Below are 26,384 nucleotides of genomic sequence, written 5' to 3'. Positions count from 1 at the left end.
TGTGACTTTTGGAGGTTAAGAACAAGGGTATTGAAAGTCTAAGTCCAAGGGCTGCACGTCCAGGTGCCCAGCGCCCTGGCTCCCTTTTCCAAAACAGCTCAGTCTCACTGCCCCCACTCCACCGCCCCCCACCCCACATCTCACTCATTCAGAAGTTCTTCTCAATTCGATTGTTCATTATGTGCTGGGTTCTGGGAGATAAAAAAAGGAGTAAAATAGAGATCCTGCCCTTTAGGGGCCATCAGGCTGGTCAGGAGAACAGAGATGGGTGGTTGATAGGGCTCAGCTCAGCCGTGGTGCACTTGACTTTAAAGCCACACACGGGGAGGCAGTACTAGGAGCTATGCCGTGTAGAGCGGGTGCCTGCCACAGCGTCCTGCACCCATTGGTAGGGACCACATCACACCATGTTAATTACGATGTTAATTACACATTATCCTTGGAGAGACCAGGAGAGCAGGACACGTGAGAAGGCTCCCACAGCCTGCAGGGACAGGCCACCCCCAAAACAGTCCCCCTGAAGTCCCCTGGTGGCCTAATGCTTAGGATGCCAGGCTTTCAGTGCCATGGCCTAGGTTCAGTCTCTGGTCAGGGAACTGAGATATCCAACAAGCAGTGGGTGCAGCAAAACAAAAACAAAAATCCAGCCCACCGAGACCATGAGGACAGGACAGCGGTTCCCCAGTGCAGAAACCAAGGGACGCTTCCCCAGAGATCAGGCTGCAGCTGACACTCCTCTCTGAGCCTCCGGCTCACATCCACCGCCTCGCCCCTTCCCTCTTCCATCAAGGAGAACACACCATCCTTGACGGCTGGAAAAAATGTGAGCGGCACACACGTATGCTCCTATACACAGTGTTTATTTGTTCTGTAACAATTCACATTTTAAATAGTGCTTCCTGACAACGTACCAGCCGGCTCTCCTTAAACACGGGTACTAAGGATGGCCATTCACATTTGAAGGGGCGGGGGTGGGGAGGGGAAGCCACTGGACCACACGAGGAAAGGTGGCAGAGACCCTCTGGAAGGGGGATGGTGGGGAAGATGTTATCTAGGGTGGAGGGTTCATAAGGGATGTAAAAAGGAGGTGCTGGGAGAAGGAACAGCCTTGTGTTCTCAGAAGTCAGTACCGTTTCTAAGTAGTGGTTGATGGGCTCTGCTGGCACCCCAAGTGGAGCTCAGGGGAGGAGAGGAGCCCTTCCTGTCTTAGACGTCTGGTCAGGGGGTTGCCTGAGAAGAGAGGGAAGTTCAGGGACATGTTTGACAACAGCCCAGCACCCACACCGGTCAGATGAAGCTTCCTCGATCTTTATCCACTATGTACACCCCACTGTACTGGCTGCAAGAGAAAGAGGAAACCTGTGTCCTGCTGTTTTAGCCAGAGAGAGATTCAAAATGATCAGGGTCAAAACAGTCTATGTTAAGTTGGTTTGCAAACACACCACAAAGAATTTAGGGACTTTTTTTCCCCTGACTGCTACTGATGTGTTTCTGGGACACGCCCAACATAAATACAGTCTTCTGCCCTCAACAGTCCCTCTCAAACCAGATCCTCAGTAAACAACTCTGCATTTGACTCTTGCCTAAAGTGGGTGGCTTCCCAGTAAGCCTTCATGGGGCAGGGCACCAGGTGGCCCAGCCCCGGGCCATAGGATGGCCACTCAGGCTTTAGGTATTCAGCTGACTGAATTAGTCCTTAGGATTCTCTCCTAGACCAAACTTGATCCTACACCCTTCTAGCCAGGCAGATTCAAACCCTAGAAGTGAATCTGGAATCAATCCCATGCTCCTGGATGTCTTCTAATTGTTCCCCTAAGTTTACAATAAGCTGGACCCACACATGCCTTTCAAAGAGGCAGAACCAAATTTGCTTTCAGGGACTTAAGGCAGAGGGGATGAGAGGGCAGAAACCTGGTTAAAAGACCAGTCTACAGGCTGGGCACCATGGTTGCTTAGAGCTCTGGCTACCAACTTCTGTTAGGTCACAATGCCTACCAGTGGGCAATTCAGACATATCCCTTTAAATCTGGCATCCCAATTTTCTGTAATCTCTAAAGTCGAGTAATCTATTAACACAAGCTAAAAAGACACAGGTTTAAGTCACGAGAGAACCTGAGTGTACTCAGGGATGACTTATCAAAATTATTCCAGAACAAAAGTGGCTCTCCTCCGGCTCATGTGGGACTCCCTGCTGTATGAACAATGGTCTAGACGTTTAACAGAGAACCTGATAAAGTAACGTATTCATACAGAAGAAGGAAGAGGAAGCGCTAGAGATAACTCTAAAGAATTTCACCACTTATAAAAGCTATAGTATTTACAGAGACATTTTCTCAAAATACTCTGCTTCAAGGGCTCTGCAAGGAGGAGGAGTGTACACGGCAGAGTGGTTGCATGCTGGGCTCAAGGAGCCAGAGTCAAAGTCCAGAAACAGCTTGGCTCTCGTGCAAGCAGAGCAGAAATTTCCCTGAATAAAAGAGCAGAAAGGAAGATGCCCAGGAGGAGAAGATGCTGAGGAAGCAGAGTGGAGATGAAGGGGGCTGAGGCTGCCTGCCTCAGTCATTCCTGACTTGAGTTTTCCTCTAAGCTGAGGATGGCATACACATAAGTACATCTGAAGTAAACATGATAACAATGACCATGACTGGCAGAACAATATCAACTGAGACGTAACCTCTGGGCCTTGATGGTGGAGGGGGTCGGGGGAAGGGGAGGGGGTATTTAAACCACTTTTGCTCCCCTTCCGATAGTCAGAATGGGAGAAAATTATTGCAAACAAAGCAACTGACAAAGGATTAATCTCCAAAATCTATAAGCAGCTCACACAGCTCAACAGCACAAAAACAACCCAATCAAAAAACGGGCAGAAGACCCAAACAGACATTTCTTCAAAGAAGATATGTTATTGTTGTTCAGTTGCTAAGTCGTGTCTGACTCTCTGCAATCCCATGGATTACAGCACACCAGTCTTCTCTGTCCTCCACTATCTCCTTGCTCAAATTCATGTCCATTGAGTCAGTGACGCTATCTAACCATCTCATCTTTTGCCGTCCCCTTCTCCTTTTGCCTTCAGTCTTTCCCAGGAAGAAGACATACAGATGGCCAATAAACACGTGAAAAGATGCTCAACAACCTCTGAGCCACTGGGGAAGCCCTCACTCATTATTAGAGAAATGCAAACCAAAACTACAATGAGGTATCACCTCACACCAATCAGGGTTAATTGTTATGGTCACTACATCTAGAGAGAAGGAATATGTGAGGAGACAAGATAGGAAGCGTAAGACGAGGAAGAAATGAGAATTCTGGCTGGCTCGTGCTATCCCCACGTCAGTCTTTCTTGCTGCTGCCAAGGTCAGGGGGCAGGCGAGGTACCAGCCGGGGGAGAATAGGGGAGAGAGGCTGAGGGGCCCTCCAAGTCAGAGGTCGGCGACCTGTCTCAAGAGGACCCAAACCAACAAGATGTGTTTCAGACGGATGAAAACCTGGGTCCCTGGGAGCTTAGGATGTGCGTATCTAGAGAAGACTTCATCACCACACGAACACACAAATGCACGCTCAGGGCGTTAGGCACAGCAAAACGTTCCAGGAAGAACTTCCCTGGAATTTCCCAGCCAGGGTTCATAAATTAGACATACAAAAAATAAAACAGTAAGATTCACAGTTCCCAACTATCCACACAGAGTGCCTAGGAGAAGGGGTTAATCCAGGGGTCGGGCACGCAGGTAAGACACCCCAGCCGAACGGGTGGTGCTGTTACCAAAGAACTCCAAGTGCCTTTCCAAGTGCCTGGCGATGGTCACGCAGAGGAGGGGGAAAGGGGTGACAGAAGTCCTCCTCTCCCAAGAATTATGTTCACACCCGCTGGGGAGGGACAGTGACACTCCGTTCACTTCTTCTGGAACTGCAGAGTCCAGCAGCCTAGATCTAGGGAGAAAAGGGCACGAATCAGTGACTTTAATTTTTTTCATGGTAGAGACATGGAAGGGCTCTCAAGGTCAGAATATCCCTCTATTTCCCTATCCTTTTGTCTTAGCCTCCAGAGTTTACAAGTATCCCTCCAGAAAGGCCCAGAGACCTTATCTTTTTCCACGATACATTCTTGAACATTGAACTAGGCTGTCGTATTGAGGAGGGCAGGAGGTGCATTTTGAGCAAAATAACCAGTCAGTCCTATAGGAAATCAACCCTGAATATTCATTGGAAGGGCTGATGCTGAAGGTGAAGCTCCAATACTTTGGCCACATGATGTGAAAAGCTAACTCACTGGAAAAGACCCTGATGCTGGGAAAGACTTCAGGGCAGGAGGAGAAGAAGCCAGCAGAGGATGAGATGGTTGGATGGCATCGTTGACTCAATGGATATGAGTTTGAACAAACTCCAGGAGATGGTGAAGGCCAGGGAAGCCTGGCATGCTGCAGTTCATGTGGTCAAAGAGACACAACTTAGCAATTCAACAACAACAATAAGAGTTCTTCACAGTAGGTAACTGCCACAAGCCCTGCACAAGGCTGGTATCACCAGCCTTACCCAGGAAAGACCCGGAGTAACAGTAAAAGCCATGACCCCCCACTTCCAAATGTCTCCTTTAAGAGAGAGGGTACCATTTCCAGCTCAGAACAACCAAGCAATATAGTTCAAGGTCATCACTCACCCCTACAAAATAATGCTGGTCTAAAACAGCTGTTTCCTGATACCCAGCAACTCAAGAAGGTGCCCACCCGCACACTTGACCTTCTAAAGAGCAGACTTGGAGTTGGCTGTGTTTGCCCTTCACCCTCAAGAGTAACCACACAATTTCTTTCCCAAGCTTGTCACCTGGTAGGGAGAGTCGACGAACTTTATCCTCGAGAGGAATCTGCGCAGCTCTCCGCGGCCGATTTTGGGGGTGGTCTCCTCCAGCTGGACCATTTGGCCTTCCATCAGCGCCCACCGCAGACTGAGCTTGCTGACCACCAGGGGTGCCGGGTGCCCTTCAGAGCTGGGCCCTGTGGTCCTGGTAACGTAAAAGGCATCTTTCCACAGGTCGTTGATCCCAACTGAGGAAGGATACAAAGGAGAGCAGTCAATGAGGACAGAAGACTTGGACTCACAGGAGAGTGGCTGGGCTCAAGACTCATTCGCTCATTTCCTCCTCTGCTGACTCATACAAGACGTTTACTGAGCGCTAATCAACACAAGGTACCGACTAGACAATGGGTGCATGCTGGTGAGCAGCTGCTGGCCAGCAGAGCGGCAAACTCTCTGTCTCTGTACCTGGCTTCTCCAAAGTGGCTACCTTTTTTCACTTAGTAATTGATTTATTTTGGCTGCGTTGGATCTTCACTGCGTCTCATGGGATCTTTCACTGCAGCACACAGACTCTCCAGTTGTGGCCCATGGACTCTCTAGTTGTGGCGCACAGACTTCAGTAGTCGTGGCACACAGGCTTAGCTGCTCTGTGGCATGTGGAATCTTAGTTCCCTGACCAGGGGTCGAACCCATGTCCCTTGCATTTCAAGGTGGATTCTTTACACTGAGCTACCAGGTAAGTCCCAAAGCTACTTCTGAGAAAGCCCAAGATCAGGAAGTGAGGGGACTGGCCAACTGTGGTAGAAAAGGGAGCACAACAAACTAGAAATTCTGGTAACTCCTAGACTGTCAGTACCTCGTGGCCTAAGCTATGTACCAAGTTAGTGTTTATTCTGCCTCTATAAACCAGGTGTTGCAATAAAAATGGTCTTGATTCTTAATTACCAGTATGTAATGTTCACTGGAACAATGATTGGTTCAAAATTGGGAAAGGAGTATAGTAAGGCTGTATACTGTCACCCTACTTATTTAACTTATATGCAGAGTACATTATGCAAAATACCAGGCTGGATGAATCATAATCTGTAATCAAGACCGCTGGGAGGAATATCAATAACCTGAGATATGCAGATGACACCTTAATGGCAAAAAGCAAAGAAGAGCTAAAGAGCCTCTTGATGAGGCTGAAAGAGGAGAGTGAAAAAGTTGGCTTGAAACCCAACATTAAAAAAAGTAAGATCATGGCATCTGGTCCCATCACTTCATGGCAAAAAGAAGGGGAAAAAGTGGAAGCAGTGACAGATTTTATTTTCCTGGGCTCCCAAATTACTGTGGACAGTGACTGCAGCCATGAAATTAAAAGATCCTTGCTCCTTGGAAGGAAAGCTATGACAAACCTAGACAGTGTATTAAAAAGCAGTGACATCACTTTGCTGACAAAGGTCAGCACTGTCAAAGCTATGGTTTTTCCAGTAGTCACGTATGAAATGTGAGAACTGGACCATAAAGAAGGTTTGAACACCAAAGAACTGATGCTTTTCAATTGTATTGGAGAAGACTCTTGAGAGTCCCTTGGACTCCAAGGAGATCAAACCAATCAATCCTAAATGAAATCAGTCCTCAATATTCATTGGAAGGACTGATGCTGAAGCTGAAGCTCCTATACTTTGACCACCTGATGCCAAGAGCTGACTCACTGGAAAAGACCCTGATGCTGGGAAAGATTGAGGGTAGAAGAGGGCAGCAGAGGATGAAATGGTTGCATAGCATCACTGATTCAGTGGGCATGAATTTGAGCAAACTCTGGGAGTTGGTGATGGACAGGGAGGCCTGGTGTGCTGTATGCCATGGAGTCGCAAAGAGTTGGACACAACTCAGCAACTGAACAACATGAAATAGAACACTTGCAAATGTTAGTGGTTATGAGTGGTCAGATTGAAGGTGATTTTTCTTCCCTTTTCCTCTTGGCTCCAGTTTCCATGCACTGGGCATGTGCAGTAAGAAAGTCTCTACTGAGCCTAACCCACTCCAGTATTCTTCCCTGGCAAATCTCATAGACAGAGGAGCCTGGAGGGCTACAGTCCATGAGGTCGCAAAGAATCGGACATGACTGAGCATGCACTGAGCCTAAACAAAGGCCCTGAGGAAATATCCTGCCTCTGTTTTATCCTTTGCAGTGAGTTCTGGCTCCTAAGCTCCTACAGGGTTGAGAAACTACTCTGATTTGTATTCCCAGCACTGGGCGCAGTGCCTGGCCCACAGCTGATGATTGGTAAACGGCTGCTGAAACATTAGGTCCCTGAACCCTTGGGGATGGGATAGCACTGCCCCATAGCTTCTAGCATTCTAGCATGTTTGGGGACTGTGGGTCCTCACCCTGTGAGTCAGGTACAACCCCAGAGGGCGCTCTTGGGCAGTGGCCCCAGGCACCATGGTACCAAGGGAAATGCAGGGAGCCGCTCAATGCAGGGAGCCGCTCAGGGCACACCGAGTCAAACCAGTGAGATCAAACCAGGAGATCAAACCAGTCAATCCTAAATGAAATCAGTCCTCAATATTCACTGGAAGGACTGATGCTGAAGCCGAAGCTCTAATACTTTGACCACTTGATGCCAAGAGCCGACTCACTGGAAAAGACCCTGATGCTGGGAAAGATTGAGGGTAGAAGAACAGGGCAGCAGAGGATGAAATGGTTGCAGAGCATCACCGACTCAGTGGGCGTGAATTTGAGTAAACTCGGAGTTGGTGATGGACAGGGAGGCCTGGTGTGCTGCAGTCCATGGGGTCGCAAAGAGTTGGACACAACTTAGCAACTGAACAACTTAGAGTCCTGCTCTCATCCACAGCACACACCCTCATCCCCCTCACCTGGCCAGCACCTCCCCTCCCCTCCTCTGCATCACCCCCAGGGACTTACCCTCTGAAGCGGTCACAGTGCCTGTGGCATTGGCCAGATCCAGGAGGATGGAGGGGAAGGTGGGATGCAGGAGGTACAGGTGGTGAAGGCTGGGTGGCTCGGTTCCCAGGACGACATCCTGACAACGAGAAGCAGGGAGAGCAAAGGTCAGTCCACTCTCCCTCGTACAACGTTGCTCAGATGAAAGGACGGCAGAGACAGTGGGGGTTACTCATCCCCTAAGAGGCCAAGACCGGATCCCACACCAAGGTGTGTGTGAGAGAAACTCCACGTACGAGAGACATGTCATTTCAAATCTCAAAACACTGACTAAACACTAACTTCATCAAACCACCAGAGCTGGAAAATGCTTTCTCCCTCATAGGAAAAAGAAAGGAAGAAAGAAAATAGGCATGCTCCAGGAGAGAAAATGATGGCGCCCTCACAGTCTGGTACCTCTGGGAGTATCAGGAATGGTTCTTTCCCGGCAGCAGGAGGAGCTTTGTCAAGGGAAAGCCTGCTTATAAAAACACGGTGAACCAAAGACTCCTGCTTTCACAGGATAGCAAAGCCAACTGCAAGTGTCAAGCTAAAAAAAAAAAAAAAAATCATAAAAATCTTATCTATTCCTGAAATAACTAAGACATGGATCAGACACTCATTAATTACAAAAACAAAAATCCCAAGATCTCAGTGTCAGTCTCCTGACCCCCTAAGGCAGAAGCAATGCACATTGGAACTTTCTTCACCATCTGACTCCACGCAAGGTTGATATTCTGCAGACACAAGGCCGTAGAGCACAGGAACCCCCTGAATGGGTTACCCAGTGCCTCCCCTTGTCAGCCCTGCTCCTCCACTGTCAGCAGGCGGGGGTCATTTGGGCGGGAAGCTCACAACCCCGTTCCCACCAGTACCCACAAAGCCTAAGAGGGATTTCCCGTATCCAGAATCCCACACCATGGACAGCTCACACGACAAGAAAATAGCCTATTCACGTCACAGACACCTAAGTTACCAGGGGAGAAGGCTAGGGGGAAGGGATAGTTAGGGAGTTTGGAACTGACAGGTACACACTGCCATATTTAAAATGGATAACATGTGTGGCGGAGTCCCTTTGCGGTCCACCTGAAACTATCACAACATTGGTAATTGGCTATACGCCAATATAAAAAGTTATTTAAAAAAAAAGGATAACCAACAAGGGTGTACAGTATAGCACAGGGAACTCTTCAACATTCTGTAACAACCTAAATGGGAAGAGAATTTGAAAAAGACGAGATACATGTATATATATAACTGAATCTCTCTGTTGTACACCTGATACCAACACATTAATCAACTATGTGAAAGTGAAAGTGTTAGCTGCTCAGTCAAATCCCACTCTCTGCATCCCCATGGACTGTAGTCCGCCAGGCTCCTCTCTGTCCATGGGGCTCTCCAAGCAAGAATACTGGAGTGGGTTGCTGTGCCCTTCTCCAGCAGGGATCGAACCTGGGTCTCACATCTCCTGCATTAGCAGGTGGGCTCTTTATATTATACTATATTTATTTATATTAGCGCCACCCCAATATAAAATTAGAAGTTTAAAAAAAAAGAAAGTCCCTCCTCACTGCCTACAGAATGGAGCCCAAACTCCTTCATGTGAAAACCAAGCTCTTACACCATGTAACCTAAATCAGCCTTTCCCAGCCTCCTATGATTATGTGCCTGCACATCCATGCTCCAAGAAGGTCTGTGAAACAAGCTCACACTTCACAGGCTTTACCTGTCCTTGGCCAATTTCATTTCCCCTTGGACATCATCCTCAAGAGCCACCTCCACATTAAAACACTTGTCACGAGGTCTCCAACTTGATGTTATCTGTTGTGCGAAAAGCTCCCTAATCGCCGACCCCCTCCACAAAACGAAGACCCTCCTCCTTTTGTGCTTCCATCTAAACTTTGTAGCTGCATCCCCTTAGAGCATTTGTAGCCTGCTTTTGTTTTGTGCTTATTTGTAGACACTTACATTTGAGAGTCATCTGGTCTGAGTCCCTCATTTTATTAAGTGAGGAAACCAGGAAGTTAAATGTTAAGTAGAATGTCCACGGTCATCCGTCAGGGAATTTCAAAGTTAGGACAATCATCAATGGAAATCTGATCCTAAAGCGAGGGACTATATTAGCATCTGCATTAATGGATAAAGAGCGTGAGACTCAGAAAAGGTTAAGTTCTAGAGTGCATGGCTGATGAATGCAGGACTCCCCCTCCGTCAGGCTCCCCATCACCCACGGTCATCTGCTCGTCCTCCAGAAGGCCACACTGTCCCCAGTCTACCCTGAGGTCCCTGGCACACAGTAGGTGCTGGTCAACTTGGGTTTAGCTGAACTAAATCAGAGTGAGTCTTACTCAAAACCCCCTGGCGCCTGGCAGAGGCAGCACCCCCATCTCCTCAACCCCATTAAAGCCCCTCAGGATAGTACTGAAGATGTTCTCAGGGCTTCCCTGGTGGCTCAGAAGTGAAGAATGTGCCTGCCAGTGTAGGAGATGTGGGTTCGATCCCTAGTCTGGGAAGATCCCACGTGCCAGAGTGCAGTAACTACTGAGCCCATGCACCACATCTACTGAATTTGTGCTCTCGAGCCCGGGAACCACAACTACTGAGTCCACGTGCTGCAGCTACTAAAGCCCGTACACCCTAGAGCCCATGCCCTGCAAGAAGAGGAGCCACTGCAGTGAGAGAGTAGCGCCCACTCGCTCCAACTGGACAAAAGCCCGCACAGAAACAAAGACCCGGCACAGCCAAAAATTAAGTAATTGAATCAAAAAGAAATCTGTTCTCAAATCTGCCTTCTGCACATCAGAATGTCTCTCCCGTGAACCCCCAGGGGAACCTTCATCTTCAGCCGATGGAAAGAGTCAGCGATGACTTAGCGACTAGAAACAACAACGTGGTTTCCTCACAACAGTGAGATGGTTTCTGCTGCACAGTGAAGCGAATCAGCCTCATGCACACACACACGCCCTCCCTTCTGGGCTTCCCACCCATCCAGGCCACTGTCTCTACCCACAACCGCTCGGAAGATAGCAGGTCTAATAAGACCTCCAGACCCAGTCAGCTTCAAGAGCAGGTGCCATCTGACATTAGGCTCACTCACGGGATTGGGCGATGCAGCTGACAGCCCTTCAGCCCAGAAGAGGAAGACAGATTTCTGCTCCACAGTGGCTGCTGACGTGGCGGGAGTTTCTTTCATGTGACACGGGATGCTGTAACTCCACGTGACCAGGCCAGAGTCTCCATCCACCACCATCACCTGCAGAAGAGAAGACGATGAGTACGACCCATCCTCAGACAGACAGCAAAACGCACAGACACAAAACCAGACAAAAACCCACAGACACGCAAACACCACATACATTAACGGAGCTTAAACCAGATGCAAACAATGGGGTGTTCAGGGAGCATTACGTAACTAGGTCCAGGAGTCTGGACAAGGACATGAACTTGGGCAAACTCTGGAAGACAGAGAGGGACATGGAGTCCTGATGTGCTGCAGTCCATGGGGTCACAAAGATTCGGACATGACTTAGCAACTGAACAACAACAACCAGAAGTCTAGACGGAGCCCAAAGGACTGCAGGATTCCCGGTGGGAAGGGACATTATAAATCATCAAGGCCTCCTCTCGTCGTCAGATGAGGAAACGGAGGCTCAGAGACAGGAAGTGACACCGATTACTCTGTACTTGGGGAGGTCCTGGGCAGAGCAGCTATTCTGCTGTGGAGGAGCTAAAACCAACGCCTCGTCTCTGTCCCTTCCTGCTGGTGACCATGGCCAACCACAGTTAGGAGAACACGATCAGGTGACAGCTCATCCTATCCCCTGACTCTGCCACGTGCATGCTGGCAGGTGCAGCTCAGACCAAGGGGAGCCTCAAATTTAAAAGAGCAAACTCTGAACAGGCAAAAAATAAATAAGAGAAAACTCACTCAGTTGTATCTCTCAAAAGATAATTAAGGGGAATTCAAAATTCCTGGCTGCATGTATATTTGCTCATCACCCCAAATCCCTCATATCTCACAGTTCTAGAACAAAACAGCTTCTCATTTGCCAAAATCCCAGGGACTTCCCTGATGGCTGAGCGGGCAAAGAATCTGCCTACAATGCAGGAGCCACAGGAGACTTGGGTTTGATCCCTGGGTCGGGAAGACCCCCTACAGGAAAACAAGGCTACCCACTCCAGTATTCTTGACTGGGAAATCCTATGGATAGAGGAGCCTGGCAGGCTACAGTCCATGGGGTCACAGAGAGTCAGACATGACTTAGCAACCAAACAACAACGTTGGTGACCTTGGAATACACGCCACCATCCATCTCAGGGCCTCTGGAGCTCCTGAGTGGATCTGCCCCTCTTCTAGAAATGCAATTCAACTGCCAGGCCCTGATCACCTTTCCCCCCTTCATGAAGTCCTCCATGACAACCCACCTCCCCAGCTGGCCCACCTTCTCTGAAATCTCAGTATATAAACTGAAGTGGTACATTTATTGATACCAGCCTTTCCCCAGCAAGAGACTTCAGAAAGCACATGGACACTGAGAATCCACAAGGAACTGCTACACAAGGAGTAGGGCAGCGAGAAAAGCTTCTGCTGCTGTAGACGTTAGCACTGCATTGTGACTGCTCATTTCACCCACGCAGCTACACCTGGAGTTCTTGGAAGGAAGGGACCGTGTTTTCAGGTTCTTTCTATCTTTCATGATGCCAAGTGCAGGCCTGGACACCAAGTTCATCCTGGATATATGTTCTGACTTGATCTTCATCCCCAGGTTTTACCTTTTTCATCCCAACTCCATTCGGTATCTGAAGAAGGAAATCTATCGTCTCATCATCCGTGAAATACCCCGGAGTAGGCTGGCTGCAAGTGAGAGCAATGTGAGTGATGGGAAGTGAAGGACCAGAAGGGGAGAATGGGACCCTCCTCCCCTTGCACCAGCTCCAGATATTAACATCAAGCAATGGTTCCAGGCGGTTTTGAGTGAGTAGGAGTACATCACTAACCTGTGCAGGCCTTGGAGGCCCAAGACCCAGGAAGGGGTGAGGTTCTGCCCCCGAAGCAGGACGAGGCCTTGTGTGGTTGTGATCAGGAGGTTGCTGCTGTTGGAATCCGGCGCCTTCACCATCTGGAGGAGCTCCACCCCATCGCTGAGTTAAACGAGAGACCCCGAAAGTCTCAGGCTGGGGTGAAATTCCTACCCACATATTCTGGCTAATCCTCTAAGTCCAGATGTCTGTACAAACCCTTGCATTAGTCTCCTAGCAGTATCTTGTCTTGGGACTTTCCTGGTGGTCCAGTGGTTTAGACTCCATGCTTAAAATGCAGGCAACATGTGTTCACTCCCTGAGAGGGGGAGTGAGATCCCACATGCTACATGGTATAGCCAAAAAAAAATTTTTTTTTTAAAGAGGGGCACTCTTGCTGTTTCAGTTGAATCTCTTTTTCCTGGTTTCTTTAGAAATCAAGGAGTCCTAGAAAATTTATGCAATTTCAGAAGGAAAAGACAAGAAAAGTGCCCCTCATATTGCATGTTCTGGAAAGATAACAGAGCTGAGAACAATCACAGGGAAGGAGCCAGAGGTCGGGACAGGATGCCTGAAACTGTCATTAAGCTTGGACAGCAGCTCATACTCTCGTCATTGTTGTTGTTCAGTCACTAAGTTGTATCCGACTCTGTGATCCCATGGATTGCAGCATGCCAGGCTTCCCTGTCTTTCAGCATCTCCTGGAGTTTGCTCAAACTCATGTCCACTGAATCAGTGATGGTATCTAACCATTTCATTCTCTGTCACCCCCTTCTCCTCCTGCCCTCAATCTCTCCCAGCATCAGGGTCTTTTCTAATGAGCTGGTTTCTCCTGTCAAGGGGCCAGAATATTGGAGTTTCAGCACCAGCTCACACTCGACACTTCATCAAATTATTGGGTTGGTCAAAAAGTTCATTTGGGTTTTTCTGTAAGATCTTAAGGGGAAACTCAAATGAACTGTTTGACCAGCCCAATATTTCTTCCTTTGTACAACTAGGACCACTCTATTTAACATGTGTCAAATGCACTGACACAATATGATACTGCCTAAGAAAATGCTGGGTTTCCCCAGTGGCTCAGCAGTGAAAAATCCACCTGCTATGCAAGAGACATGGGTTCAATCCCCAGGTCGAGAAGATGCCCTGGAGAAGAAAATGGCAACCCACTCTAGTATTCCTACCTGGGAAATCCCATGGACAGAGGACCTGATGGGCTACAGTCCATGGGGTTTCAAGGAGTTGGATAGGACTGAGTCAGACACAACTTAGCACTAAACAACAACAAAGAAAATGCTAGAAGGCAATCTGAAGCTTCTGGTAGAAATATAACAAAGATAATTATTACCCAAGCCCAGGGTGAAATGGATAACATCCACTGCATATGACAAATAACATGCTTTTAGTTAAGAAAAAAATGAAGGAAAAAAAAAAACAAAAAAAGATTTCATGGATGTTATTTTTGCCTCTGCCACAATGATTCTTTAAGAGAAAAACTCAGGAATGCAGCAGGGTTGATCCTTCAGCAGAGTTTTACAAGCAGTTCTATTAAATAAATCCATTTCCCTACCTGAGGTTCCCCAGTCTCAACTGCCCTGCTCTGACTCCCACTCCAAACAAATACCCTTCTCTGCCCGCTGTATGCAAAGTGATCACCCACACACAGACATCAATACATTAGGTCGCCAGGAGAAGAGCACTTCTAAATCCCCGCAACCAGATTGGGAGGTGGTCCATGAAGGCCAGGCACCATTTTTATCCCCAAACCTGTGCCCACGTGTCTGCCAGACACAGAGATTCCAGGCATGCGTGGGCTCAGGTCTCACCACGGCAGGACCAGACGGCTGCCCACCTGTAAACATCAATGAGCTCAGACAGGTTGACGGATCTCCGCTTCTCCCACTCAGGTTCCTCTATCTGCAGGGAAGGTGGTAAGCTGTCTCGATTTTGGGCCTGAACGAAAATATCCCGCAGGGCGACAGCCTGGATATTACCTAACAGCACAGAAGAACCAACATGGAGAAGCTGAACTCAACAGAACTTTCCCAGGGGGAGGACAGGAGTGGGAGACCCAGAGCCTGGGCGGAGGGATGGATTCACACAGGGAGCCAGTAGGGAGGTGGCTAAGCAGATGCTGGGCAGTCTTCTCATTGGAGAAGGCGGCCAGGGACAACAGAGTGAATACCCTGTGGCAGGGGGTCCCCGGCAGAGGAGGTGACAGAGGGCTGGTGTCAGAGACTCCAGGTTTTCTCCCCATCGCCCAGGGAGACCTCACCACACACCCATGGGGAGAGCAGCAAAAATGAGCCTCGCTTCTTACCAAAGCCAAACAGGATGTAGGCGGCCCCGCTGGTGGTAATGTAAACCTGAGGGCCAATCAGGTTGCCCACTCCCACGATGTTGTACTTCACAGGTCGGCCCACGGGGCTCCCTGTCCGGCCAGACACCAGCAGAAAACACAGATCCGGCTGATGAAGTGAAAGACCGGGGTTGAGTCCACAGAAACCCTGTTGTTACCGAATCAAGTCATGTCTCCACAGTCATTCCTTCCCGTTAGCTAAGGGGTCAGAAACACCTCCCAAAGTTGAAAAGCCCAAGGCCACACCTGCCCTGCTGTATTTCCCAGGAAGTTAGAAAGTGAAACAAAAGCCCCATTCCCTTGTTAGATACAAGCCAGGGGCACCTGCATGGTGATTTGGGCAATTTCTCCAAAGTACAGCTATTGCTGAGGAGCAGTCTACTGAAGAATAGAACTCTAGCCTAGAGCTACATACAGGACCAACCAGTCACTACCCACCCCTATACCCATAAATTCCCAGCGATATTTGGTCCCACAAGAATCAGTGCAGGCCAAGTGCTCCCATTATAACATACATGTCTGGCCTGGCCACTATCAACCTCACTCTCAAGCAGAAATCAGCAAACCTTTTCTGGGAAGGGCAAGACAGTAAACATTTTATGTTTTTCCAGCCAGGTAATTTCTGCAGCAACTACTCTACTCCACCACTCTAGTGTAAAAGCAGCCATAGACAATATGTGAATGAATAGGCATGACAATAAAACTTTATTTACAAAAACAAACAGTGGGCCAAACTTGGCCTGCATGCCATGGTTTACCAACCCCTGCACAAGAGGGTTTTCTTTTGGGAATAGAGGCACTGGTTGAGAAATACAAGGACTACATTGCTGTCTTGATTTCAGTAAAGCTTTTCACTGAGTTTATTGTCATGAATACTTATGGACAAGATAAAGAGATATGGTTACCCCAAGAAGGGGCCAACGCCAACCCAGAGGGAGTTTTAATGGAATGTCACCTCACCCAGCTATTATCTTATTCCTATTATTCATTCTTTTATCAAAGACATGAATGAACAGAAGTCAGGTTTATCACAAAGCTGAGAGAGATAGCTAGTATGCTGTATGACAAACTGAAAATTCCAAAAAGTCTTAGGCTGGAAGGTGGGTCAAAATCTGGAAGAAAAAAATTGGCCCGTTAATTAAAAGACATGGATATTTCATGGTAACAAGACTTACTGTGGTGATCATTTTGAAATATATAGAAATACCAAATCAGTATGATGTACACCAGGAACGAACATAATATTGCAGGTTAATTATATACAAATTCTTAGAAAAAGAAATCAGATTCATGGTTACTAGAGGCAGGGGATGGGAGGAGGGGGCATTGAAGGAAGGTGGTCGAAACTGACAAACTCCAGGAATAAGATAAATAAGTACTAGAGATGTAATGTACAACATAATAAATATAATTTACAGTTTAAGTCATATATGAAAGTTAAGAGAATAAATCCTAAGAGTTTTCATCACAAGGAAAAATTTTTTCTATTTCTTTAATTTTGCATCAGTATGAGATAACGGATGTTCACTAGATTTCTTGTGGTCATCGTTTCATGATGTATGTAAGTCAATTCATTTTGCTGTAACACCTTAAACAGTGCTATGTATCAGTTATACAGTGCTATTATGTCAGCTATATCTCAATAAAACTGGAAGGAAAAAAGAATGAAAGAAGTAATGGGAAAGATATGGGTGTTTTAACTGATTATAAACAAAAGTAGGAAGGCTATCACCATCTTTGGCTGCATTTATAGATATATGGAGTCAATATAAGAAGAAGTAACAATTTGTTTATTTCATATAACTGGTTATATTACAAACAGAATACTGTTTTCATTTATGGGTACCACATAAAAGAGATATGGACAAAGTGGAGTGAAAAATGAAAGAAATCAAGAAAGAAGGGGTCTGGATCATGTTACATGAGGAACAGTATGAGAAACTAGCTGTTTAGGCTTCCCTGGTGGCTCAGACAGTAAAGAACTTGCCTGCCAACGTAGGAGACACAAAAGATGCAGGTTCGATCCCTGGGTCAGGAAGGATCCCCTAGAGGAGGGAATGGCTGTCCACTCCAGTATCCTTGCCAGAAGAATTCCACGGACAGACGACCCTGGTGGGCTACAGTCCATGGGGTCACAAAGAGTCAGACACGACTGAGCAACTAACACTTCCTCTTTTTTTTTCAGCCTTGACAGTAGCAGGCTTTAGAGGAACCAGGCTTCCAGCAAAAGAGCGTTCATGTAGAAGAGGATTAGATTCATTCAGAGTGTTCTACGGGGCTGATGTGGGCACAATGAATGGAAGCTAGGAGAAAGCAGATTTCTCACCCATAAGACAGAATTTTCTAGAGTGAACCAAGAATGAAATAAACTATGTCACAAATCAGTGCTATTGCCATCAGCCTGAGGACTCAGAGGGTATGGCTGCCCACGTGTCTGGAACAGTGTATCAGTGACTACAGCGCAGTGTGAGAGCGTTAATGTCATGGCTTCCAAGGTCCACTCCCTTTGACGTGCTAGCCCAGATGAGCTCTCTAACCCCAGCCGGTCCAGACGTCCCAAGGCCGCCTCACTCTAAGCCCAGATCTAAGAATGCCGCCCCTCGAAGTCAAAGACCTGACACGCCTCATTCCCCCTTCCACGTCTACAGCGGACAGCAAGCGTGTTCCTCGGGTTCTTTGTCGCTGGTACAGAAGTCAGAAAGGTCAGTATGAAGACGAAGCGACGGCTCTGAACCCACCACTCCTCCAAGATTTTGCTGCTCCTGCCTATCACTTTCCAGACAGAATGGAGACTGGTCCACATCCACACCCTTACCCCCACCACCAAAAAAACACTAGGCACAGAGTAGGACCAGGTGAGAAGTCAAGTCTTTTAACAGAGCCTCCTCAGCATGGAGGGCCCCTCAGTCAGGTCCGAACCATCGTCCTGTCCCCTGCTGCTGGCCAGCAAGAAGCCAGACGGAGGAGTCAAGGCCAAGATTTATAACCTTGTTCGGGACATGTAAATCTGTCTGAGGTTTCGCTGTGCTTCTGCTAACAACCACAGTTCCTTAAAAAAAAAACAAAAAAACAAAAACTAAACTCCCCATACTTCCCACTCCCTGACAGATGAACCTTCTGAGACTCACTCCCTGATGAATGGAATTGTTAAAATGTTCCCGACTCCCCAGTCTCTTTATTCACAGAGACCAGAATGAAAAAAGATTATGTGCAGAATTCTAGACATTTTGGTTCAATCTTCTCTGAGACCAACTGGCCAACTGAAGAAAAACAAACAGAAAGGACCCCTAAAAGTGACTCATCTTTGGAAATTTCCCTCACGATCTCTCTTCTTTTCTCTCATCTCATGAACATAAAGTATCATCTGAGGTACCAGCACACAGCTCCTCAAACTTGTGACTGGTAGGGCACTCTTGACAAAAAACCATAAAGTACTGACAAATTCAATTCCATTCTAAATAATCTCACTTGCATATTTTGTACTAATAACTCCATTCCATGTATGCATTACAAAAATCATGAGGTCTAGTCAAATTACAATAAGCCACAATGTCCTATAGACACATTTGTCCACAAATATTCTTGGCCAATACTTCAATTCTTCTGTCCATGAGACTTTTCTGGCAGATTCAGGCTAGACAGTCCAAGAAAAAGTCTAAGAGAAAGTCTGACAGAAGTTCCGAGAAAAGCTTCAGGAACAAAAACTTAAAACTGAGACAATTCTGGCCATTAATATATTCCTTCCTGTGATTTAGGGAACATACTATTATTTTATCTGTGCAGAGAATAACTAGTTGCCGGGCACTGGAATTCCAACAAAGCAAAAATTGAGGAGCAAAATTTAGGGATTACTGTACCAGAATCAGTCTGCAGTCACAGCCTAAACAACAACTCTTTTTTTTTTTCTGGTCCCTGTTGTTATTACTTGTTTCACTTACAATTTTATATATGTATATGTATATCCTATGGACTTTCTATCAGTCTGTCTCACTGATTTATAGTTGCAATAAAAGTTAAACATATTAATATATTCCCATTCCTTTTGTCACTTATGTCAAATGTGATAAGATGATAAGAGGCCAAACCAACATGCCTCCACAAACCTTAGTTTCTTCACTGTCACATTTTTAACTGGTTAATGCCCAAGTTCACATGTCAACCCTTGTATGTTGAATACAAAGAGACAAAGCTCCACTGCAAAATCAACAATACAATACATACTCTTGGTGAAAAACAGGCACCACTCCAGGCATTTGAAATATGTTAGTTCTAATTTTCATAACAATCCTGCAAGTAGAATAACATCCCCACTTTACATACGACGTAACCAGAGCTAGGACAGGCTCTGTGGTTTACCAAGAGCACAGAGCAGTAGAGCGGGAATTCAAACACAGACCTATTTGGCTCCACGTCAATGGAACCAGGTGAATGGGTTCATACCAGCAATTTATTCACCTGATCTCACAAAGAGAATTTACTGAAAGCTAAGCCCTTGTAATGAGGCGGTTTCAAGCAGCGTTTCTAATAATGATACTAGGAAGTGACCAAAGTTGCCTTCCCTGTAAGAGACAAGGACCACTGAGCATGGCACATACCTGCAACTCCCCAATAGCCAGAACCACGAGGTCTCTAACACCATCTTCATCCACGTCCGGCAGTACCACGGCTGGGGCGGCCAGGGTCCCATTGGATAAGTAGTTTGGGTTTAAAGTCCACATGGCTTTCCCTGGGGAAGGATCAATATGCTGATCACAATGAGCGCTTTCTGCCTCTGCAAAAGGCAGATGCTAGGCTCCCAGGCCAGAAAAGAGACTCCACGAGCTGAGCAACAGTCAGAAACTCCTACACATTTTTCTCTTTAGTTTGTACCTTGCTGGGGAGAAAGGCAGGGAGTGTGAACCGAAATCTGCAAGCATCTGGCTATCAAGCCCATATAATAACCCAACACCTGGGTTTTTTAGGTAATATGGACATGATGAAGTTTGTTCAAGAAAGAAAAGCCCCCTTGTCTGGAATGGAGGAATTGATCTGTTAAAGATGATTCCAACTACTAAGGAACTGTCCAAGGACAGCCAAACAGAAGCCCAACCCACTCCTTCTGGCACATGTTCAGAGGAGTAGAGAAACCATAAAAGATGACTTCAGTTCTGGAGTTAACTCACATGCAAAATGTTTTTTTTCACTCAGAAGAACCCCATTCCCAGACTCCAATCTTTACATCTAGGAGAGAGGCTACTTATCCAGCTTTATTTGAGTCCAAGGTTAAGAGCACGCTGGAAGTGAGTCGTTTCCTAGGCAGGTTGATAGGGAGTCTAGGGGTCCCCAAGGAGAGAGGGGTCTGGAATTCTCAAGGAGGAAGAAAAGACAAACTTTTTTTCTTTCTCCACATTCCTTAGGATTATATACCAATAATGTATCCTGCCTAAGGACAGTCTTTGGATTCAACCTTCTGTTATCTTAAAATGTTAATTATGGGAGTAGACCTGGTCTTTACAAGGATGTATCTTGCCTGAGGACCGTGTTATCTTAAAATGTACATTATGGGAGCAGGTCTGATGAGGTCTTTACAACCTCCAGATATTCTTTGGATTATATAACTTCATTGTTAACACTAGCAAGCAGGTACTCTTTCTGCCCCCTTCTGATGCCTATGTCAGAAGCTTTCTCTATCTCCTTTATACTTTAATAAAACTTTATTACACAAAAGCTCTGAGTGATCAAGCCTCGTCTCTGGCCCCGGATTGAATTCTTCTCCTCTGGGGGCCAAGAATCCTGGTGTATTCGCGTGATTCAACAACAACCTTTCAGAAGTATAAGACTCTGTAAGGAGCCTTCATAATACTTGACTTTTTTCTATCTCTTTTGTCACATATGTCTGAATCCAATAAGATGAGAAGAGGCCAAACCAACACGCCTCCACAAACCTTAAGTTTTTTCACTGGCCTATTTTTAACTGGTTAATGCCCAAGTTCACATGTGAACCCTTATATATCAAATACAAAAGAGACAAAGCTCCACTGTCTTCTGTACAAAGAACACAGTAGGGAGGTTATTTCAAAACCGAAAGCCCTGGGGCAGTTTCTGTTTGGATAACTCAATTTAGCCCTATCCTATCACCAAACAGGTCGAACCATGGATGTGATACTCTACTTAAACCCTTTCTCTTATTTCCCTTAATATCCACCTTCCAGAGCAGGAGATCAGACCTCCCACCATGGGTGAGTGGAACGGTCCCTTCCCTACCGGACTGTTCTAATCGAAGACGAGGGCTCCCAGGGCCCTCTCGTGGCCAACGATCTTTACCTGATGTCCCGTTGAATGCACTGAGCATCTTGTGTGTCCCTGTCACCAGGCAGACAGTTTTGGCCATGTTCCCTGGTGTCAGATCCAAACAGGTAATATCTCGGGCTTCCTCGGGGAGGGGACTAGACCACAGTGTGCTGCCGTTCATCCCCGAAAGGCACACGAGGACAGCAGGGGGTCTTGAGACACCTAAAAGCACACAAGAGACAGTAAAGGGAGGAAGCCAAGGAGATGAGAAGGAGATATGAGCAGGGGACCAGAAAACCTAAAGGACCTGTGTGCTCAGCTCCCTCCCGTATTTCTGGGGAAAAGGTCTGCGAACGGGGCACCTGTCACATCTGTGCAACACATCTCTCATGTAAGGTGAGCTGCCGTGACCTCCTCCAGGGACCTGTGCGCGCCTTCACTCTCACAACATGTCTATTGACATGTCTGTCACCTTGGTCCTGCTAAGCAGGGGTATCCTTAAGGCTAAAGCCTGTCATATTCATTTTTGCATCCTCAGTGCTTTGCAAAGCACCTGGCACAAAAAGCAGCCAACTGCTTTCTGAATAAAAGGAGCAAAATCAAGAACATGAAAAAGGAGTGGTTGGAAACAAAACAAACAAAAAACCCAGAAGGCAAGGTTATGCTCAAAAATTCAAGACTGATCGAGGGACTTCCCTTGTGCCCCAGTGGTTAAGACTCCGAACTTTCAATGCAGGTGGTACAGGTTCGATCCCTGGTTGGTCAACTAAGATCCCACATGCTGCATGGTGTGGCCAAAAAACACGAAAATTAAGACCAATGTAGAATATGTGGAGAGAAGGGAGCAAAGTGCCTGAATTGTAATCACTGCTAGCAAATGCTGAGAGCAGAAAAAAATCTTTTTTAAAAACTAAACCGGAGATGACACATAGCGATGATATCAGGAGGTCCCCTGGTCTAGAGTTCCATGGACTCAGCTGATCTGGTCCCAGCAGGCAAGAATACTTGGGCAAACTTAGTACTGAGGTCCAAGGACAGCTGATAAAGGATAAATGCAGCTCACTTCTTTAACAAACAATCCTCTACGTTAGGCAGCAACCCTATCAGAAGCATCGTGTTCTCTCTTGCCAGTTTCACATTCACTTTCAGGACGGGCACACGGCCCAACTCACTTCCCCATTTCTAGCAACAGCTAATAAGGACTGGACATGTAAGTTTTACAGCTTCACTGTACCTAGTCCTTGAAACTGTTAATTATATACAACCAAGGGGACTTACTGGGGGCGTGGAGTGGTTAAGACTCCAAGCTTCCACTGCAGAGGACACGGGTTCAATGCCTGGTTAGGGAATGAAGATCCCACATGCCACATAATGTGGTCAAAAAATTGAAATAAACAAACAAGCTAAAAGCAGGTAACAAACTGGCTCACTCTTTCAGAACTTGTTGCTAGAAGCAGCAATTTACATGGTAAATTGTGGCAATACATGTTATCTCCCAGACTTCCCAGAGATTCTCTCATTAACAGACTTGGCTGTCCTTCCCTCTTCACGTCCCTACCAACTCCACATCAACTGTGACTCATCTTTTTCTGGGTGGTGATGGGTAAGCCCTTCTCTACCAGACCACGACTCCTTGAAGCAGAGACCACTCTCCTTGTTAGCTCAACAGAACCAGTGCAGCTCTATGTAAGGAGCACAGCAGGTCATATAAGAAACGCAGTCCTCCTCACATCCAGTGGCACAGATCTTTGAACCCACTGGCTGGGGTTACACGCACAGCAGTCTGACATAAGGGTCAAGGTCATGAACTCCCCAGAATCTCCAGGCTGTACAATTTGGATCCCAGTTCTACCACTGCCAGCTGTGGGGCTTCAGGCAAGCTCCTTCACCTCACTATGCCTCAGTTTTCCCCATCTGCAAATAGGGATAATAACATTAGTCTGACTTACAGGAACACTGAGGGACAAATCTATTCATAGTATGTATATACAACAGTACATAGCACATACAAAGTACCATGTGTTCACTTTATTATTATTTTTTATAATTTATAACCAAATCAGGCTGGTCCATCTTATGTCCAAACTCATGGCCTTACCACTGACTGAGTCCTGATATATAGCAAACCGTGCAAAATACCAAATGACTAAAAAAAAAAAAAATCTCCAAAAAGTGAATGGGGCAAGTTTTTACTTCAAAAGCTGATCAATCATAAGCAGAAAAAATATATAATTAAAGTTCAACCATATAAGTCAATTTCTAGGCTAGAGGTTCTTCCCATAAAAAAAAAAAAAAATTATACCCAAATTGCTTCTACATATTGCACAAGCCCTGGGAAGATATTTCTAATGCTCTCTACAATGTACCTAAACTTTTAATTATTTATGAATGATTAAAAAGTAGCTAGGAGGTTGTGCGTACGTGCTCAGTCACTCAGTTGTGTCCAACTCTTTGTGATCCCATGGACTATAGTGGGGCCAAGCTCCTCTGCCATGGAATTTTCCAGGCAAGAGAAAATTTCTAGGCAATTTTCTCCTACTGAAGAGGGTTGCCATTTCCTCCTCCAGGGGATCTTCCCAACCCAGGGATCAAACCAGCATCTCCTAAACTGGCATCTCCTGTGTCTCATGCATTAGTAGGCAGACTCCTAGGAAGTCCTAGGAGGGCGTTCTCTGCCTCCAACCATAGCTACTGTATCAGTTTACAGACTGCAGTTCAAATCCACTTAAATGAAGATGGCAGGACAAACCCAAAGGCCCCATGTACCTATACTGAAAATGTAACTTTTTTGTTTCTGCAGTTGACATGTATCAGCTGGGGTCCCCCAGAAAAACAGCCCACTCAAGTAGGGTAAGTTGTGAAGGTTTAATAAAGACATAAAGATGTGGTCAGGGTGTAGAGAAATCACAAGAGACAATACAGTCCCTCAGAACTGTGACCACTCCCAGGGCCCAAGAGATAGGGGAGGAAGGGAGTCTCAGAAGCCAGAAAAGGAAGGTCCGTAGGAGGACCACCTTGAGATAGACTGTGACCTCTGATCAAGGAGACCCAGCGGGGAAAGCCCAGGAAATAAATACCCTCTTGTTACTCTGCCTCTCCTCCAGCTTATGGCCTGTGCTCCCCACTGGCCAAACCTAATGGAAGCCTGCAGACTGGGGAACCTGCTGACTTAATGCATATGGGTCCACTTCTCATCCCTCAGGGAGTAGGACGGGGAGCAGAGACAGAGGAGCAAACAGATGGGGTTAGAGGAAAACACCCAGGCAAGACGTACATGCGTAAGGATATGTTAGAACACCAGTAAAAGCTTTCTTCCAGGGATGAGAGCCTATGTTTATTATCATCTAAGAGGCCTGGTAGAACTGACTCAGGGAAAATTCAAGCAACCTAAGCGCTGGTGCTATTCACGGCAGGCGTGTGGCCAAGAAACCTTGTCTCTGGATCTCAGGGTCGTCGCTGAACAGGGAGGCCACTGAAAGTGCCCTGCAGCTCTCACCTGCCATGACTTCTTCCAACAGGCATTATGTACAAGCTCCTGCGTGAACTTGGCTTATGTTTAATGCCCAGGGTTTCTAGCTGCCCTTAGTGAGAGGCACAGGCAGAAGTGGGTCTGTGTATCATATCATACCTAGGGATGACCAGTTTCATCGGGTACGAGGGATCGCCAAGGGCTTTCTCCTCACTGTAGACCCATCAGCTCACAACCCCAGTGCCTCTCTTATCTCACACCCTCCAATCAACCAGCTCTTCCCACCCAGGCCTCCAAAATCCACCCTCTTACCGGCCGCACTCCCGTTCCCTGCTGGTACGAAGGAGAGGAGCACGTCTCGCAGGCCGTCTCCATTTACATCCGCCAGGTCCAACGGCGACAGGTCCCCACCTGATGGACACAAGAGGCACAGAGCCCTCAGCAAGTGACACAGGCCAGCGCCCTGCGCCAGGCTGGACAGGGAATGCGCCATAAAAACCAGGCAGATCTCAGCTCCTGGATGAGATACACAGACCCAGTTCTGCCTGTGCCTCTCACTAAGGACAGCTAGAATTTCTGGGCATTAAACCTAAGTCAAACATGAGAAGATTCTGGAAGGTGGAGAGAAGGCAGATCGGCTGCAGATGGTAAGCCCCGAGTAAGGACAATCTGGGGGTTCCCCTGGGCTTTCTTTGACCTCACATATCCCAGGCAGGGTGCTGCAGAAATTGGCACCCCAGAAATGCCAACAGGGATACACAGGAAGGCCCCAGAAAAGCTGGTCTCCAGCCAAAGGACAGGAAAGGTGCAGCCCAGCAAGACGAAGAAGTTTTCAACAATAACCATTCTACTCCAGGCAAAAACCACAGATAAAACTGTGGCCCCACCCAGGCCCACAGGACAGGCCAAATGGAAACCCTTTCTAAGTAACAAGGCCCCTCTCGCCCCAGGGTCATGTCAGAGAAGTCGGGTGAGGAGGCTGGACTCTCATCCTCGCCCAGCAGCACTCAGGCTTCCACACACAAGGGAAGCCTAGAGTCCTTCCTCCACCAAGCATTCACGGGGCAGCCCCCCACCCCTGGTGTCCTCAGAGGCCTGGACTTCCTTGTCCACCGAGCAGTGACAAGGTAGGCAGCATCACCCCTCCACACACACACACACAGTGTGAGTCAGAGGCTGACTGTCAAATTCGGAGAGAATTCACACATGGCTGGTGGAAGTGCAAACTGGTACAACCACTATGGAAAATGATTTAATATAAACTCCTAGATGTGTGGGCTTCCCGGGTGGCTCAGTGGTAAAGAATCTGCCTGCAAAGCAGGAGACACAGGTTTGATCCCTGGGTCAGGAAGATCCCCTAGAAAAAGGAATGGCTACCGACTCCAGTATTTTTTTTTTTTTTTCACTCCAGTATTCTTGCCTAGAGAATCCCATGGACAGGGAAGACTGGCAGGCTATAGTCCATAGAGCTGCGAAAGAGTCTGACACAACTAAAGCAACTTAGCACACACGCATGCCTAGACATACAACACACCCTGCCAACC

The 26,384-nt window shown here is 47.0% G+C and overlaps 1 protein-coding gene across 2 annotated transcripts in view; it reads right to left on the bottom strand.

Moving 5' to 3' along the window:
• Positions 1 to 3,143: 3,143 nt before the first annotated feature.
• KIAA1467 (KIAA1467 ortholog) overlaps positions 3,144 to 26,384 on the bottom strand; it is a 38,043-nt gene continuing 14,802 nt past the window's right edge. For both annotated transcript variants that reach the window (XM_010858706.1, XM_010858707.1), the window contains 11 exons: positions 25,153 to 25,251; positions 21,405 to 21,593; positions 19,697 to 19,827; positions 15,063 to 15,210; positions 14,595 to 14,736; positions 12,725 to 12,868; positions 12,500 to 12,581; positions 10,824 to 10,979; positions 7,709 to 7,826; positions 4,819 to 5,039; positions 3,144 to 3,927 (listed from right to left, as the gene is read on the bottom strand). In XM_010858706.1, the coding sequence (XP_010857008.1) occupies positions 3,922 to 3,927; positions 4,819 to 5,039; positions 7,709 to 7,826; positions 10,824 to 10,979; positions 12,500 to 12,581; positions 12,725 to 12,868; positions 14,595 to 14,736; positions 15,063 to 15,210; positions 19,697 to 19,827; positions 21,405 to 21,593; positions 25,153 to 25,251 (1,436 nt within the window). In that variant the 3' untranslated portion in view covers positions 3,144 to 3,921. The remainder of the gene's footprint in view (positions 3,928 to 4,818; positions 5,040 to 7,708; positions 7,827 to 10,823; positions 10,980 to 12,499; positions 12,582 to 12,724; positions 12,869 to 14,594; positions 14,737 to 15,062; positions 15,211 to 19,696; positions 19,828 to 21,404; positions 21,594 to 25,152; positions 25,252 to 26,384) is intronic.

The sequence above is a fragment of the Bison bison genome, unplaced genomic scaffold (genome assembly GCF_000754665.1).
Source record: "Bison bison bison isolate TAMUID 2011002044 unplaced genomic scaffold, Bison_UMD1.0 scf7180017864390, whole genome shotgun sequence".
Lineage (NCBI taxonomy): Eukaryota > Metazoa > Chordata > Mammalia > Artiodactyla > Bovidae > Bison > Bison bison.
This window is presented reverse-complemented; position numbering and strand designations above follow the sequence as displayed.